Raw genomic sequence first — 18,047 nt, 5'->3', positions numbered from 1 at the left:
TGTTTCTAAAAGAGAGTTCTTTAACTTAGATGTAAATGAACACTTAATACATCAGAATACAAGAAAACTTTGATGCATAACATAGATTTTAGTACGAAGAAACAAAGTGAAAAGGAAAAATTGAACATTTTCACATGTGTTACGTTCAGAGACATCAACTGCACTGCACAGTGCAACAAGACAGTCCTCTTTGACTTCAGATTCAGTATTTTCATTGCTTTCAATGGAGCACATTATTATCTGATGCCGATACCATTGATTGGTACCTGGGTACTTGGGGTCCTCTGATGTAGCCCACTTATTCTACAAAAACAAGCAACATGAATGTTATGAAAAATTTATTACTGATCATCATGCAATGGGTCTTTCAAAGACACTGGCATTCTTTCTATCACACATTGCTGCAGTTACTCTTCTATGGAATTTGTAGCTACTAATAGTTTTTTGTGAAATGTGTTATGCATAACCATAGAAAAGATAAAACAATTTCCACATAAATTTGCAACTTTGTCTGGAGTTCAGAGTGGAACTGTCAATGATAATGCAAATCTTTTGAATAATTAACTCCACACATACATAAATACAAAGTGAGCTGTTTCAAATAGTAAACTTACACACAATTTCTTCTTTGTCTTCAAAGTAGTAACTTTTATGCATTTTGAGTGATATTGCAAGTATTGGAAGATAATATAAATTAAAGGTCCCCACCACATTTTTCTGTCTGTGTGTGAAGGCTAATTTCAAGTACTAATGTAGAGATTTTGAACTGCAACAATATGAAAAGGACACACAGCTACTCACCACACAGAGAATAAACTGAGTGACAGACAGCACAATGAAAAATACTTCTAGATTCAATTCAGCTATGAAACTAAATCCTTCCTCAGATGTAGACAAAAAAAGACTCATTCATATATCTGGCCATTGTAATCTCTGGGCCTTAAGACTCTACTGTGACTACATCTGACATGAACAGTGATCTTTGCTGAGACGGGTAGTGGGAGTGTAGAGGAGGTGCTAAGCAGGAAGTATAGCAGGGTGAGTGTGGAATAAAATGCTAGTGCTGCCTGTGGGTCAAAGAAGTGGTGAGAACAGGGTAGTGAGCTGATCACCAGAAGGCTGGGGTTGAGTTGGGGTGAGGCGTGGGTGATAAAGTGGACAGGTGAGAAGGGAAAAGAAGGGAAAGGACTAAGCAGATGTGTTGGCAGGATAGGAAACACTTGCAGGGCTGGAGTGGAGGCAGGGAAGGAATTAGACAGGATGAGGGCAGGGAATACTGAAGGCTGAGGCAGGGGGTTATGGCAGTGAAGGATATGTTGCAGGGAAGATTTCCACCTGCACAGTTCAGAAAAGATGGTATTTATGGAAACAATCTAGATGATACAGGCAGCTGTTGAAGTCCAGAACCTCATGTTGGGCAGCAAATTCTGTATCTGGGTGGTCCAGCTGTTTCTTGGTAGCAGTTTGGCAGTGGCCATTCATGGGGACAGGCAGTTTGTTAATTGTCATGCCTATGTAGAATGCTGCACAGTGGTTGTAGTTAATTTGGTAGATCACATGGGAGCCTCCACAGTTGGTCCTGCCTTTCATAGGGTAGGAGATGCCAGTGACAGAATTTGAGTAAGTGATAGTGAGAGGATGTATAAGACAGGTCTCGCACCTAGGTCTATTGCAGGGATATGAGCCATGAGGCAAAAGGTTGAGAGCAAGGGTGGAATAGGGATATACATGGATATTGCACAAGTTGGGTGGCTGGTAGAATACCTCTGTGGTAGAGAGGAGAATGGTGGTGGTGGTGGTATTTCTCATTTCAAGGTACAACAAGAGCTACTCAAAATCCTGGTGGAGAATGCAATTTAGTTGCTCCAGTCCTGGATGTACTGAATCAAAAGAGAGGTGTGCTCCTTTGCGTCCAGTCAGATGTGGAGGTTGGTGACTGGCTGAGGAAACAAGGCATAGCCCAACACTACATGCTAGACTTCAACTACTGCTTCAAAGCCTGCACCAACTGGATTCTTCCCAACACCAACTTTTCTGAATTGTACGGAAAGGAACTCTCACTTCAATATATTGTTCATTCGTGTAACATCTAGGCCACAACCTTCACTGGTCTCTGTCCTCCACCTACCAATCCCCCTTCTTTGCATTCACTCCAGCCCTACACGTGCCTTCTGTCCCACCAGCACACTTGTGTAGTCCTTCTCCTTCTTCCCCTTCACCATGTCACCACCCTACCCTCCCCCACAGCTTCCTGTCCAGCACCATGAGCCTACTACCCTGTCCCTGCCATATCCCTGCATGCTCTCACAGGCACCACCCTACCCTCCCCCACAGCTTCCTGTCCAGCACCATGAGCCTACTACCCTGTCCCTGCCATATCCCTGCATGCTCTCACAGGCAGCACTAGCATCTTCCCCCACTAACACACTCTGCTGTACTCTCTACCTAACACCCTCTCTGTACTTCTATTCAGTGACCCCTCTGCCAGGCACCTAAGTTTGAATTGCAGAACAGTTATCTAGGTTCAGACACAGTAGTAGAGCACCAAACACCTCAGACACAGTCACAGTCAGGCCTTAGTGCAGAGAGATGAGTGTTTGTGTGTGAGTTATGTTGTCTACATCTAATGAAAGACTTAGTGCAGTAGCTCAATGGTAAGCAGCAGTTCTTTTCCATCATGTCTGTCAGCTGCTATACACCTTGTCTATGTGGTGTGTAGCTATTTATCCCTTTCATACCGTTATTCAATCTATAATTTTCCAGTGTTTATAGGAATTTTGATGTAGTTTTCACTAATCAACAGACTGATTTTGAGAAAAGTTGTGCATATAATTTAGACAAATTTCATGCAAATTGGTTGAACTATGATGAATTAAAATTCCTCACTGTGTTTTTCTGTATGTATGTGAAGGTTAAACTCAAGAGCTACCCCAAGGACTTTGATACATTATCACTAACACATAGACTGATTCACAATGAAAGTTTCTGTATATAATTTATTACTGCTCTGCCAGACATTCTGTTCAGCCATAGGTACTTAGTGCTACCAGTGCAAAGCTGGGGCAGGTTGCTAGACTAACAATATTTTCAGTTAGAAGTTAGTATGGTGTACAGAAGCTGCCTATGTCTACTAATGAATTCTTTCACTGAGGTCAGATTTTTGAGACTTTTGCTTCATACTGAGATCTACAGACTGCAAAACCAGGGTTGGTTCGAGAACATTTTTCTGCACAAGTGACTTATTATCTATCATCCCCCTTCTCCCTGCTTTTCACTCTCACAGTTTCACTGGTGACAATTTTTGCTACTGATTGTGATAAAAATCTTGCACTCTGGCATTCCTGTCAGCCTGGTGCTCCAGTGGCTGCTACTAGTGGTGATATGTCCTGTATGGAAATCTCACAATAATGGTGCCTCTTGTGCAACTTTCTACTTGGTGCCCCAACATTGGGGAGCTATTATTTTAATAGAAACTACTTATACAGCTTAAATATTTATAAATTATTGCACCACATGGAGTATATGGTGCATAAATGAGATAAAATCATGACAAAAGAAGGCAATTCAATGAAGAATAGAAATTTTCCATTGAAGTGTGACACAGTGATTCAAAGTACCACAATTATGAAGCCATAATCATTATACATCTTTCCTGTTGACCTATCTCCAATCAACATTAAACTTCCTTGTATGCATATCAGTACTGGTACAATATTTTGGGTCATTATTTTTTTAAAAAAAGATTTTTGGTTTGTTGAATGATACATTAAATTGACTACCTGTAGAATTTTTATTTATTTATTTTTCTTCAATCCATGATTTATGGTACAAATCATTAAATAGTGCCTTGTGGGTACACACAATGCCAGTCAAAGTGGAAACACTGTGTCTTACAAACTGATAACAATTGGACACACAACTGCCAAGTGATGCAGTGTATAGATATAACAATAACTTGAACCATTCAGTTTCTGGCATTAGTCTCAACAATGACAGAAGTGATATTTTTTAGCAGAGTGTAAAAATATCTCACAAACATAAACATTCTTTTAAAATGTAAAAAGCCATCATGAGGACATAAATTTTAAATTGACATCTAATCTATGAAATGTACAATGACTGTGCAATTAAATGTATTCAGAGGACATGTAACACACATAAAATTTTTCTTAAATAGCTCACAACAAACATTTATTCCAGGAAGATTTGCTGCCAAGTTTAGAACCAATGAAATATTTATGTTGAATACATCTGTGCTCGAAATGAATAATACTGTAAATATAAAAATATGTGACATTGTAAACTATTTAAAAATACCAATTTTACAATATGTCTTACAGAAATTATACCAAGCACTTTGCAATTTACTTATTACAGTACACATAAACAATATTCATTTATATGCTGTACATTTGGTAAAGATTGTGTGGCCACTGGTCGATGAAGTAAGATAAAACAACTTACTTTTATTTTTTTCTGTACTAGCAGAAGATTATGATGGAATAAATGTCCACAGAATCAATAAAATTCTCTGACTGATCCTTCAGTCAATAGCAAATGTGAAGGACGGCAGTAAATTTCAACTGTTTTTCTAAAGATTTCAACGAACTTGACTTATATGTGAAGAGAAATTGCTTCATTCATCTATAAATGTGTTTGTTACCATTTGTTCCCTTCTTTTTGTAATGAAAGTCTGAATGTTTTCAAAACAAAATTTCCAAAGTAAATGTCACTTTACACTGACAATACCAACAAGTGGTTTAAACAACAAGGTATTTTTTTAAAATATCAATCTGCTGCATAATACACATTGCAGTGGTCTTAGAGTATGAATGACCAATGTTTTGACACACTTAGTGTGCTACAAAACATTTAAAGGATGTCTTATCTTGACATATTTAAGAAAATAAGTCACCACTGTAAGTGTTTTATTTTAATATGACAATTCAAATGCCGGGGTAGAACAAAAGCAGTGATGTTAGTAGGAACAACCATTCACTGTATCAATGAAGTGTGAACTAGTATAGGCCTAAGTGAAGTAGTATAGGCCTATAAATAAGTTCAATGTTCTGATTCATCCTTTTAACTTGCCCTTTTTCATATGGGCATATTTGTGTGTGTGTGTGTGTGTGTGTGTGTGTGTGTGTGTATGTGTGCGCGCACTTACATCATGATCCAAAGCAGAGCCTAATTCAGAAACTGAGTTACAGTGATACATTTCCTAGTTATATGCCTTTCAACTTCCTACACTTCCTTACTCAGTGAGCATTTCATCTGGTTTGTTACTTTCCTAGTGAAAGAAGATATTATTAGTCATTGTAGTGGTTTTATAATTAATATATTTTTTAAATATTAATAAGACTTTACAGCTGAGAAAAATCAAAATGTGATGACTTCCAGAATGCAAAGAAAAATTATAAAACTTCCATACTAAAAGTGTGAGCCACAGAATGCATGCTACAATTTCACGTCTACAGACTCCTTCATCAGAGAGAAGGAAGCAAAATTACAGCAGAAGTGGAGCAATGATTAGCCAGATCCTTTGAGCACCAGTGCATTGATAGACTGATAACAGATTTGCAGGTATTAAGCTCACCATCATTTTGTCTTACTCTCCACTTTCACCTTTACTCTGGTAGCTTTCTGACAGAGGACCTTGTGGCCTTTACAATAATTTATACAGTAATTAAAATAGCTTTGTGGTTGAAACTTAGAAGGAGACATCCCCTACCAGTGGATTTGACTTTTTGAAACTACCTGTATGGGTTGTGTAGATTAGGATTCCAGGTATTGCACGATGCAGCCATTCATCCTAGTGGGCCCTCATTTGTGAGTAATTGATGAAAAAGTATTTCACATGGTACTCTACACCCTTAAAAATAGCAGTGTTGTCCAGAATGGCAGTGCAGTGTAGTGGTTAACATACAATCCTGAGATACTGAAGCTTGTGGGGTGAAATCACATCAAGTGCTTTTAAATTTTATTTCTAAACCTTTATTGAAATGACTATGATCATTATTTTTAATCAATTTACTTTTTAATCTTTAACCCACTGCTTTGTTATTTTAATCATTGAATTAACATTTTATTTACTCTCCTATTTTCTTCCTATTATTCTTTCTTCATGTGTGATATTTATTTATGTGAATTCAATTATTTTTGTATGTTAATATTGGTTTAATTTCTTCTGTTTTATCATTTTATATTTTAGTCCATGTTATTGCAGATAATATTTCTATTTCTGATTTTTCTTGAATTCAATTTTATTTATAATCCATTCTTTCATTTAAACCTTTATTTGCATTATTTTTCCCACAGTGGAAGAAGAATTAATGTTTTAAATTTTTAATGATGATCGCATCCAAAAAAATGAACATCTTGCAATGAAAAATACGTTTTAATACCTTTTACAGTGAATATAAACAGATTATTTTGTCTTTTGTTTTTAAGCAACAGTTCAACATTTTCAGACATTCAAATATTATGACAGATAAAAAAAAATATTATAATTACATGCACACAGATTTCAAATGAAAAAAGAATGATAGGACGATAGAAAGAGAGCAAATGAAAAAGTTAATGCAATGATTAAAGTGGCATGGCAAAGGCATATGAATAAAAAATTACACTTAAACCAATTATCTAAATAAAAATAATTTGAAATGTCATTTCAATTGCCTGATGTGATTCAAACTCACAAGCTTTAGACTCTCAGAAATGTATCTTAACCACTATGCTATGCTGCTGCTCTGGATGGTTTCAAAAAGTTAATCCTATCCCTGGGGACCCCTCTTGTTAAGCATGAAAAGTGATTCTGTCCATTTAAGTATTGCTCCTCTCAAGAGTCCATTTATTTCCGTCACAGTTGTTCAGTAGGGATGCATATGACCTCAAAAACACATCTGCACTAGCATATTGTGCGTAGCTAGTAATATTACCTACCCTTAGTCCATTCACTCATTCATTTAGAGTGGCTTTTTTCATCTGTGTGGTATAACCCTTTTTCAGACTTTCTGCTTTTAAGGTGAATGATTATGTTCACCAGTGCCTTTAAAGCAGTGTAAAAACATAACATCTTAGTTTGATGAATAAATTTGGTTCCACTTGAGGCCAGAAATATATATGTAGATAAAAAGATGGGCAGTATCACACAGCCCAAGAACTTTCTCTTCAGTATTTCCAGGTATCTCATGTTGTTATTGCACTCTGTGTTTACATTCAATTCAAGCCAAATATTTCATACCTTTTGCACTTAAGTTGCATTAAGCTGGCTGTTTTCTGTGTAGTGAAACTCCTGTTTATATATCCCACCACACAATGGAGTATTTGGAGAACAATGGAATGTATGTTGCTGGAATTAAGCATTATAGTAAATGGTTTGAAGAGTAAGAAAATATGATGTCCTAAAAAAGACACATACACTGAATCACTGCAATGTTTATGCATCTTTGTATCAGTTTTATAGTGAAAATTAATCAGGCAAGATGGTAAATTTTCCATATGAGGAACACCTGAGTCATGAAATAGTGGCTAGATTTTGTCTGAATTGTTTCTGCTCTCATTACATTGATCACTGCGGGTATTAGTGATACAGACAGAGAACATAATAACAAATACGTCACTAATGTATCCAAAGGTCCCTTTAAAATTCCACACGATTTCAAAGAGAAACGCATGTGCGCGCACGCACGCACATTCACGTGTGTGCTCACCAAACACACACACACACACACACACACACACACACACACAGAGCGAGGGGGGGGGGGGGAATGAAGATGAAGGGCTGGTGGGAGAAGTCGATAGGGAAGGAAATTGAGGAACTCCATTACCTCTTATGTATTAATTTATTGAATCTTTCATCACCAATACAAGCTTCATGCCCTTCTTTACTACACTTTGTCCTAAGTAACTGCCTGACACTGGTCCACTTGCTATCATAAATATGAATCACAAGTGAAAGTTTAGTTGTAATCATTGCAATTACACAGATGTCAGACTGATAGTCACATTGATGATTTATGGTGCTTGTCTAAGACTGTGGCCACACTCAAAATGTTTCTGAAGACAGCCTTTCATATTAGTATTAACTAAAACAAAAATCCACATACATTTTAATACTTTAACACAATCCTAACACAATGATTATATTTACATTCCATCATGATCAGTTCTGCTTTCTAATTCAACATTTTATATTCACACCTACAACAATAAGAAAACAATTGGAGTACCCATTAAATGTGATACCACATTAAAAAGACTGTGGCAATGAATGCTAACAAGGCAAATATTAGTACCCTAATTCACAAAATGAACAAGGCATTATTTTAATATTTTCTTGAGGCATTAAGGACGGTATACAGCATATAATGTATTAACTCCTAAATACAACTAGATAATCTCATTCACTTTAAGTGGACGGAAGAAATGTTCTGCTCATATGAGCTGCACAAAAGGTGCTTGTGCCAACACACTTTTCTCACAGAAGACCCACAGACACACATTGTGTGAAAAAGACAGCCAAAGCAAGAAGCTATAATACTGAAAAAGGAAGACTGGGAAGAAGTCACTCCAGTAAATCTCTCAGCAGAGTGCCAGTGTCTGCAAAAATAGAATAATTCAGTTTTCTAATACTAGCAGTGTTATAGCTTCCGCTGAGGACTGCCTTTCTTTGTGTAAAAGTTTTACCACACATGCACACACATAAAAATAGAAAACATTTATCTTGTGTAATTTACCCCTTTTTATTTAAGGATGAGCACTCGTCAGAGTTTTTCTTTATTTAAAACCTTAATTTACCACTCACACATTTTGTGTCAACAACCTCATATTTTTAAGTGGCAGTTATCTGTAGATGTGAGATGACATTTATTTAAGTGCAATAATGTATAATGGAGAAAATTATTGGTGTCATACATGGGATGAGAGTATTTTTCAAGATGGATTATGGTTGATTCTGTGTATGTACTGGTACTTAAGAGATAATTCAATTTAATAATTTTTTCTCAGAATTTAGACAGAGTAGTCATAGAAGACAAGTGAACAGATAACCATTTGATTCTTTGTCAGTTTTATAATTGTGAAACACTGTAAAACAATGCAATCTCACAGTCATAAACTGACTACTCCCCTTAAGTTGACTTAATATTTTGCACAGTGACATTTAGATTGGCTGATTCTAATCAGCGCAGATGCAATGTATGGAGTTTACATAAGTAATGTGGCGACTGAATAATGCTGCTAGCTGTATTAGTTGACAGTTTATTAAGATGAAATACAGCAACACAGTATATGACTGCCTGATATTTACTGATTTCAGCTATCAGATCAAAGGCAAATAAAGTTCTCAAGCAACAGACTAACTCAAAACTTCAGTGCAGCAATAATTCTTTACTATTTTCTCCAACTCCACAAATCTTTTAGGTGAAGCAGCATACTCTTCACTACATAGTGAATGTGTTTATTATGAATCCCTAAAAGTAATATTAATGGGTTATGGGTAACACCTGTGGAATGCTCATCCAACGCCATAAACTGGTGTAAATTTACATGAAAAACAGTGAGTGACAACAAATGTTACACAAATCTTCCATTGCACATATGTCACACGAGCAAAATACAAAAACACTAACTGTGCTGTTTGTATCACTTATATATACTATAAAACAGTCAGTAGTGAATGCTTCATGCTTATTCAGATACTTAAAAAGTAGAACCAAAAGCATATCTGATACTCAAAGCCTTGCTAAGAACAACAATAATTCCACAGAGACAATGTCTTTGACAATTTCATAGTCAAACAGTAATTAGCAGTCAATGTAAAAGCTTATCACTATATTTATTGCTATACAAAAATACTTGTCTGCAATAAACATTTTGTTTCACACAGGTCAATTACTTTGTAAGATATTTGACATTTCTTTACATATTTTGATCAGTGGAATATGTCTGCATATTTCGGAAGATGTATTGCTGCAAGAAACATTTTCAGAAGACACTTCATCATAAAGAAAGCAGTTTAACAGGAAGCGCACAAATATTGCACATATTTCTGTTTCATTGATACTTGCTAGCTGCACACATCATATAAGGAGCCAACATTGGGCAGGAATATAAATCCCCATTAAAGATGCATCAAAACCAGTACCAAACTCAATAAAACAATATTGGTAAAATTTTTAACCAGCTTTTCTTTAACACAGCTGTAAGTTAGTACAGAAACCGTGTTAGTGCTTCAATAAAAGATGTGCTTGAAGCAGTAAGGTTAGAGAGGTACAGGAGTAACAGAACTGCAAAACACAATAAGAAGAAATGTTGACATGTACTGAAATACTTCATATCTGCTGCTTGTTTGTAGAGGAAACTGCTTACAACTATCTCATGTAACTGACCATATTCTAAAAGAAATTTATATGGCTCATTTAAATTCATGACTCGCATAAATCTTAATTTAAACCTGCATATTATTGCAGCTATTGCCCAATGCAGTACTGTAACTGCAACATCACACTGAAATCCATGCTGAAAATTATTACAGTGTTGCCCAAACCAAAAGCCTTAGCTTAAAAATCAAACTCTGTACCAGTGCAGTTTATATACTCATGAGCCAAATTTCTCTCTGCTTTCTGAAAGTTCCAAATATATACATAAAGTATGGAACCAATACTGAAGAATTATTTGTCTTTGGGCTGCTCTTCAGAAAGACACACAGTGTCAGGACAAAACTACAGAAATAACACTAGAGAACATGATGAACTGTTGCATAGAACTTCTTGTGTGATTTTTTGTGATTTTGTAATATCACAAAAAACAATTTGATTGGTTTTAAATTTAAAAAATTAGGCAAGGAAATGGTGTTCTCAATAGCAAAGTGTATGTACACGTCAATTCAGATTATTTTAATCTCTCTAGTATACTTCTCATCTTAGCACAGCTGGACTGCACAACAAAATATTTGTCATCCAGCTCATCATGACTGCAAAGAAAGAGGACAGAGAATGGTATAGTTGAACTGTGTTGGTGGTAATAATATATCATGGGGAAAAAAAGCTTTGATTATAATAGATCAAATTATTTTATTTTCAGTTTGTTTGCTGTTTCATAATATTGTCTGCTGCTGGGAGACATATTTTCTTATTAACTTGTGCAGTACAACAAATGTTTAAAGGGCAAATGAGCTGCTATTGTCTTCATGTTTCAGTTAATGGACTTTGTATAAAAATTCATGATCCAATGTACAATAACAGTTACATAGAGACAAGAACATAGGAGAAGACTGCAGATGTGACATGGTGGCATTCATGTCACAGATGGACATGGCTTTATTAGCTGGGAGTCCCTGTGTGGGGTTGTTTGTCTACCAGGTGCAAGCCTTTCTATTAGATGCTACTTCGGCAATTTGTGCATCTAATAAAGATGAGATGAGTGATGCAGCCAACACACACCCAGTCTCGAGTGGAGAAAATCCCCAACACAGCTTGGAATGGAACCTGGGGTCCCACAATCTAGAAGCAGAAATGCTAATCACTAGACCATGAGCCGCTGAAATTAAAGCATTACAAGTATTATGAAGAAATAGCGCGTACTGCAGGAAATTATCGCTACAAATAACCAGAAACAATATCCACGAAACAGTAGTATCTGAAGCAAACACAAGTGCAGCTGTTTCCTAACTCACGAGTGTCTTCACAGTTCTTAAAAGCTATAGTAAGTACAGTGATGCATAAATAAATAATCAAGGATGCTTTCTAGTATGCATAAATAGTCAGGACTGATTTCTACAAACATAGCACATAGCTTCACTTGCACAGTAAAACCAATATGATTAAAAAACCAGTTTCAGATGTCAATCTACCTCCTTCAAGCTGGAATTCACAGTGAATTCACTACTTTATCACATTCTTGGTGTGCCACTGACATATGAGTCTCACTGATTCCTGAAACTTCATCATTAAATGTAACTTGAAAATGTATGCTTGACATCCAGAACCAGTTGCTTAAATAAATTTTACTATGGAAATGAGACCAGCTACTACATTGCAAGTATCTGACCTCTTAATGCTGCTTGGTGCCACCAAGGCAAATATTACTAAGACCTTGGTTTTGTTCTAACACAAAGAAATGTAATTCATAGAGTGTGCCTCTTTTGTGTTTGGCTCCTAGGTGCTATTTTTTATCTGTTATTGCACATAGTCTTCCTGTTTTTATTATTATTATTATTATTATTATTATTATTATTATTATTGACCTTTCAAGCATTTGTTTCAGATTTGCAAAATTTTGCACAAATACTTCTTAAAGACAGAAGAAAATACGAGAAAAACGGAATAACTATGACAGCTCTATCTGCTTACTATTGTTTAGTTCATCATGTCCTCATTTAGCCCATTCATTTATGAAAATTTATTTAGGGTACATAAACAAATCACTTAAAAAACCATGACATTTGGCCAAAAGATGTACTGTAAACTGTATAAAATACTTTAGTCCTACATTTACACACAAAATTAATTTTAAACACAAACAAAGTAGGACGGCAAGCAAATTCCTGTCACTTATTTTGTATGAAAATACACATGGATATTTGAAAATGCTGTTAGTGGGACTTACAGCAATGCAAGGAATGCCATATTGCATTTAATTTTGCTACGTAATTTGCCACTGATGCAATATTGGTAACACGAATTGTTTCAACTGATATAATATACTCAGATAAATACTGTGAGTATGTTGCCACACAGATATATTGGTTATAAATTTGTAATTTTTTCCATATGGCAGAAGTAACATTTGAACCACATTGTGCTGGAAATAGAAGATAAAATATTACTACCAGTCATTTTTACACATCAGAGTATTAGAAATATTGTGTCAGATAGAATGGAAGAGAAAATTTAAGAATGAATCAGATGTTTGAACAATAGATTTCTCAGAAATGTACTGGTAAAAGACCATTTTGTTGATAGTAGAGTTTTCCATTCAATGAATGAAATCAGCCTAACGAAGAATTCCATGTGCAGAGAGTGGGTAAAACTAAAAAGAAATGTCACAGACGTTTTTAAATATGCAAGTTCCCACCACAGTACTTCAAAAGCATTATTCACCAATCAGCTGGGTTTGATGAAATTTAAGCCACTGCCTCAGTTTTTTAAAATGATTTATAGTGTATCAAGCAACCAGTCAAGAAGCTCTATCTGAGCTGTATCCCATCCTTCACTTGCCAGCAGCATAGTGGCCAAATCATCTTCACCAATGACAATTGGAGCATTGCTGGATGTGTTGGAAGTTACAAAATTAGAATTTGAAGTAGAATCAGTGACCGAATTAGTAGAGACAGAGACAACAGTAGGAACCATTGAAGGTGCACTAAGTAGTTGTTGTTGGTGTGATGTGCTGAGACACATTGCAGGTGTTGTAGGATTTGCCAGTAGTTGTGGCTGGTGTTGTTGCTGCAGCTGTGGTTGCACATGCTGTGGCTGCTGCAATTTCTTTTGTTGTTGATCTTTTTTCTCACATTGTATAGATCTTACTTTAACCTTTGCCGTGGCTGATTTTACGTTGCTACCACTTTGAGAGCTACAGCGTCTTTTCCTTCTTCGCCCTTCTTCCAACTGATCCACATCCAGCCGCCAGAAACCACCCTTACCTGGTTCATCTTTAGAGCGGGGTACTTTCACAAAACACTTGTTTAGTGACAGATTGTGACGTATTGAGTTCTGTAACAAATATACACATATCAGTTAATGTTGCTAAAAACCAAATATGAATCAGCAACAGTTACTTCTGCATGAAGCATTTTATTCACATTTTAAAAGTTAATTGTGAAACAAAATGAGTATTTTTGGCAAGAATTTGGATTATCAGTAGTTAAACATAAATGTCTATGAGTCGTCACAGGGCTCCAGATAAGGAGAAATGCAATACTACTAATGTACAGGGTGTCCCAAAAGGCTATTAACATTTGAAAATTTAGTGCTTGGCAGAATAAAATAGGTAGAGATGTAAATATTGACACACATGCTTGAAATGATATGGGGTGTTACTGAACCAAAAAGTGCACAAAATGACCAATAGATGGCACTTCATGTGATACAAAAGCAATAATTAGCATAAAACTTGATTTTTTAGCAAAGATGACATTCTTTATAACAATTGCTCAACATGTCAGCTATCGTTCATCAACAATACCTGTAGTTGAGGGACAATGCTGTGAACAGCACAGTACAGCATATCAGTAGGTATGGAGAAGCTGTCATTGGATGTTGTCTTTTAGCATCCCTAATGAAGTTAGACAACTTCAGTAGACTTGCAACTTCAGGCAACCCAACAATCAATAATCTCACAGATTGAGGTCTAGGGATCTGGGAGGCCAAGCGAGACAGAAGTGGTGGCTCAGCGTGACTCTAACCAAATGATGTGCATAAGAGATATTTCACATGTGCATCAAGTGCACAAGAGAGCTTTCAGATGTGTATCAATATGGTGGGGAGCACCACCCTGCACTAAAGTAGTACCTCCGAGCAGGTGTTTATAATCCAGACTAAGGATGATGTGATTCTGTAACATATTAGTGTACCTTGCACTCATTATGCTGACAGTTTGAAAAGCAGCATCCCACATTTCCTCAAAGAAAAAGGGTCCAATCATGGTTCATATGATAAATCCATGTCATACTGTGAGCTTATATCATCATGAAATGGGATTTTGATGAGCATTCTAGGATTTTCAGTAGCCCAAATTCTGCAGTTGTGAATACTGACAGGCCCTTCAAGTATGAGATGGGCTTCAGCAGTCCACAACATGTGAGACAACCAATCATCATCTACCCCCAGTTTTTTAAGTGCCCACATCACAAATGCTCTCTGTATCACAAAACTAATGGCTAACAGTTTATGATGATGCTGAATTTTTTGCAGATAGCATTGGAGGGTATGCCTTAGTGTTCTCCAAACAATAGAGCATGCAGTGCCAGTGCAACATGTGACTTCATGAACACTGACTTCACCATACAGAGATGAACCTGATAAAGTCTCTATTTCTTCCTGAACTGTCTGAACAGCAAAAGCACTTGTGTCTGTTTGCCCACTATGGAATCAATCATCTAATCAACTCATGACTTCAAACTTTGTGATCATTTTTTTCACAGCAACACCTGTCACTGGGTCTTTACCCATTTGAATATCTTCCTTACGGTGATAGGATTGGAAAGCTGCAGTAATGGATTCTGCATTCTGATAGTAAAGCTTCACTAACAGTGACTTTTCTGGTAAAGCCAACATGCTGTGCCTGCTGGCGCATCTGACTCCTGTCACTACAGCTCGTTTTCCACATGATTTTCATGTGGCGCCACTGACATGTTGCTGTCCAGTGCCATCTCGTGGCCAGTTTTTGCACTCATTTTTGGGTTCAATAACATCTCTTATTTCAGGCACGTGTGTCAAGTTTTACCTCTCTACCTGCATTATTGTGTGAATTATTACATTTTCAGATGTTAACAAGTTTTTGGGTCACCCTTTATAAGAGAGGGAGAGAAAAAGAGAAACACAGCTGTAAACAGTGAATTCTAGTAATTAAGAAAATAAACACTGAAAATATATGTGCCACATTTCATTTGCTTATCAGCCAAAATGTGGCAGTATGTTAAAATACTGAAAATAAATGGAAAGATCAAAAACAAAATTCTCATCAAAACAGAAAGAACTACATTTAGCAACAATAGCAAGAGGATACTACCATGAAACTTCATACAGAATATGTAGAAATGAGAGACATGGACAACAGTATCCTATACACAAGTTTTAAATAAATATTGAAACACTTATATCTGAGAGCAATCACTAAAGGTTGTTCATTACAATCACCAGGACAATATAATAGCCAGCTACAGGCCTACGGAAAAAATAAAATGTAATGTAATAAACAAAGTGGTCAAGGGGAAAGCAGGCAGAAATGAGAAAAATTTAATATAAAATGAAATAAAAAGAAATGAAGTTCTTTTTGCTCTTGGTGCATTATAGTGCTGTAAAAATTCATGGTAAATGAAACTGCCATACATGGACCCCGGCCTGGATATTTGTCTTTCATGAGCTGTGCTTTTCCACAGAAGTAGCTCGTAGCTCAAGTACAACTTGTGGACCAGCTCAAAACTTCAACCATGTTTTAGGCTTACCCCACTTCCTCAAACCTAGTATATGAGCTCCTACAATACTGTGAAACTATAAGCCTCATAGAATACATACGAACTGAAAAGCCTCATATATAAAAACAGTTCATTCATAAGTGAAAGTAGTCCTACAGAAACCTTTTCAGAGTAAAACAGCCTTCACTATACATATGTGAAGGCAAAGTACTTGACAACAACATCACAAATAACAGTAAGTTCAAAACAATATCACAAAATGTCCAATATATTTCCAACAAAATTGAACAAACTGACAAATTTCTAAGTGACAATAGTCTCATATTTATCTTGTGAATGAACTAGGATGCAAAACTGAAGAAATGTGTAGCATTAATTTAAGTAATTATAAAACTGTCAGTGTGTATTGTAGGAAACAACATAAAGGTGGTGGCATTGATATTTATGTCTTAAATAATACCCAGGGTGAAAAAATTGACTGGATGGATACGTTTGCATGGGAGATGGTTTTTGAAGCAGCTGCAATAAGAATAAAGCTTATGATAAGCAGTTTAATAATAGCTAGCCTGTACAGACCACTAACAGTAACATGGAAGAATTCTTTTGTCATTTAGAGGAACTTGTTGATAAACTTTCATCTCACAAAAAACAGACTATAATAGTAGGTGGTGTGAACATTGACTCCTTAACTAATAGTACAAATTATCTTAGATATACTGATATTTTACAGTTCTATAATTACACCCATGTGAATTTAACACCAACAAGAGTAACATGTGACTTTCAGACATTTATTGACCATGTTATTACAAATTAAGCAAGGAAGATCATGTAGTTAGGACTGTTGAGAAGCGCACTTCAGATTGTAGTGTACAAGTACTGGAGCTTGATACAGACAACGAAATAGTATCTCATGGGGACGTACTTACCTATAAAAGAAAGCTAGACTATCAAACATTAAAGGAAACCCTGGCACACATACACTGGAATCAAGTAGGCCTATAAGAAACAGAAGATATTACTGAAAAGTGGGCCAATTTTTATACAACATTAACCATCTTCCATAATCAAGCGTGCCCAGTGAGAAAAAAATTAAATAAATAAACAACCATTAAGGAAAACTGACAGTTCCAAGAATCTTAAACTTCCCTCTAATGTGTTAAAAGTAAAGGAAGATATGAAGCATTTATATATTCATTTTAGACACACCAAATTGCAGTGCTTCCAATCTAAATACAAAGCCTGTAGAAAGACCTACAGGCAAGCAATTAAGTCATTAAAAGCACAGCAATTAAGTCATTAAAAGCACAGATGTATGCAGAACAGATGAGGCAATTCAGCACTGTTAGCAAAACAGCATGGAGTTAATGAGGAAAGCAGAGGAACCAACAATGGAGTGTGCAATAACTTAATAATAAGAGGCAATGAAAAAGTGCTGAGTGACCCAAAGGAAGTATGTGAGAAATTCATTAGACCAATTTAGTAAGATGAGTACAGAGGATGTGGTTGACCCATCATAGGTGCTAAATCCCAGTATCGTCAGTAATTCATTCCTCTTGAAGTGTGCTACAGAATTTGAAATCCTGAAAACCATTTCAACCTTAAAAGCAAATAAATCCAGTGGCTGGGATGACATCTCAGCCAAATTTATGAGAGAATGCACTAATTTAACTACTAAAGCCACTACAGCATTTAATACATAGCTCCTTCAGTGAGGGATCATTTTGTGAATTGTTGAAAGTCACTAATATATATGACTGGCACATATTATATACAAAATTATAGGCCTATTTCATTGGCATCAATACTTAGTAAGTTGTTGGAAAGGCTACTCCTTGATCAACTTGAATCACTTTTCTGCAAGTGCAATCTGCTAAAAAGCTCTCAGCATGGTTTCAGGAAGGGC

The 18,047-nt window shown here is 36.1% G+C and overlaps 1 protein-coding gene across 1 annotated transcript in view; it reads right to left on the bottom strand.

The window, feature by feature from the left end:
- Window positions 1–13,160: 13,160 nt before the first annotated feature.
- LOC124594157 (forkhead box protein J1.2-like) overlaps window positions 13,161–18,047 on the bottom strand; it is a 281,291-nt gene continuing 276,404 nt past the window's right edge. Inside the window, exon 4 of the mRNA XM_047132513.1 lies at window positions 13,161–13,718. Within this exon, the coding sequence (XP_046988469.1) occupies window positions 13,161–13,718 (558 nt within the window). The remainder of the gene's footprint in view (window positions 13,719–18,047) is intronic.

The sequence above is a fragment of the Schistocerca americana genome, chromosome 2, assembly GCF_021461395.2.
Source record: "Schistocerca americana isolate TAMUIC-IGC-003095 chromosome 2, iqSchAmer2.1, whole genome shotgun sequence".
NCBI classification, from domain to species: Eukaryota; Metazoa; Arthropoda; class Insecta; order Orthoptera; family Acrididae; genus Schistocerca; species Schistocerca americana.
This window is presented reverse-complemented; position numbering and strand designations above follow the sequence as displayed.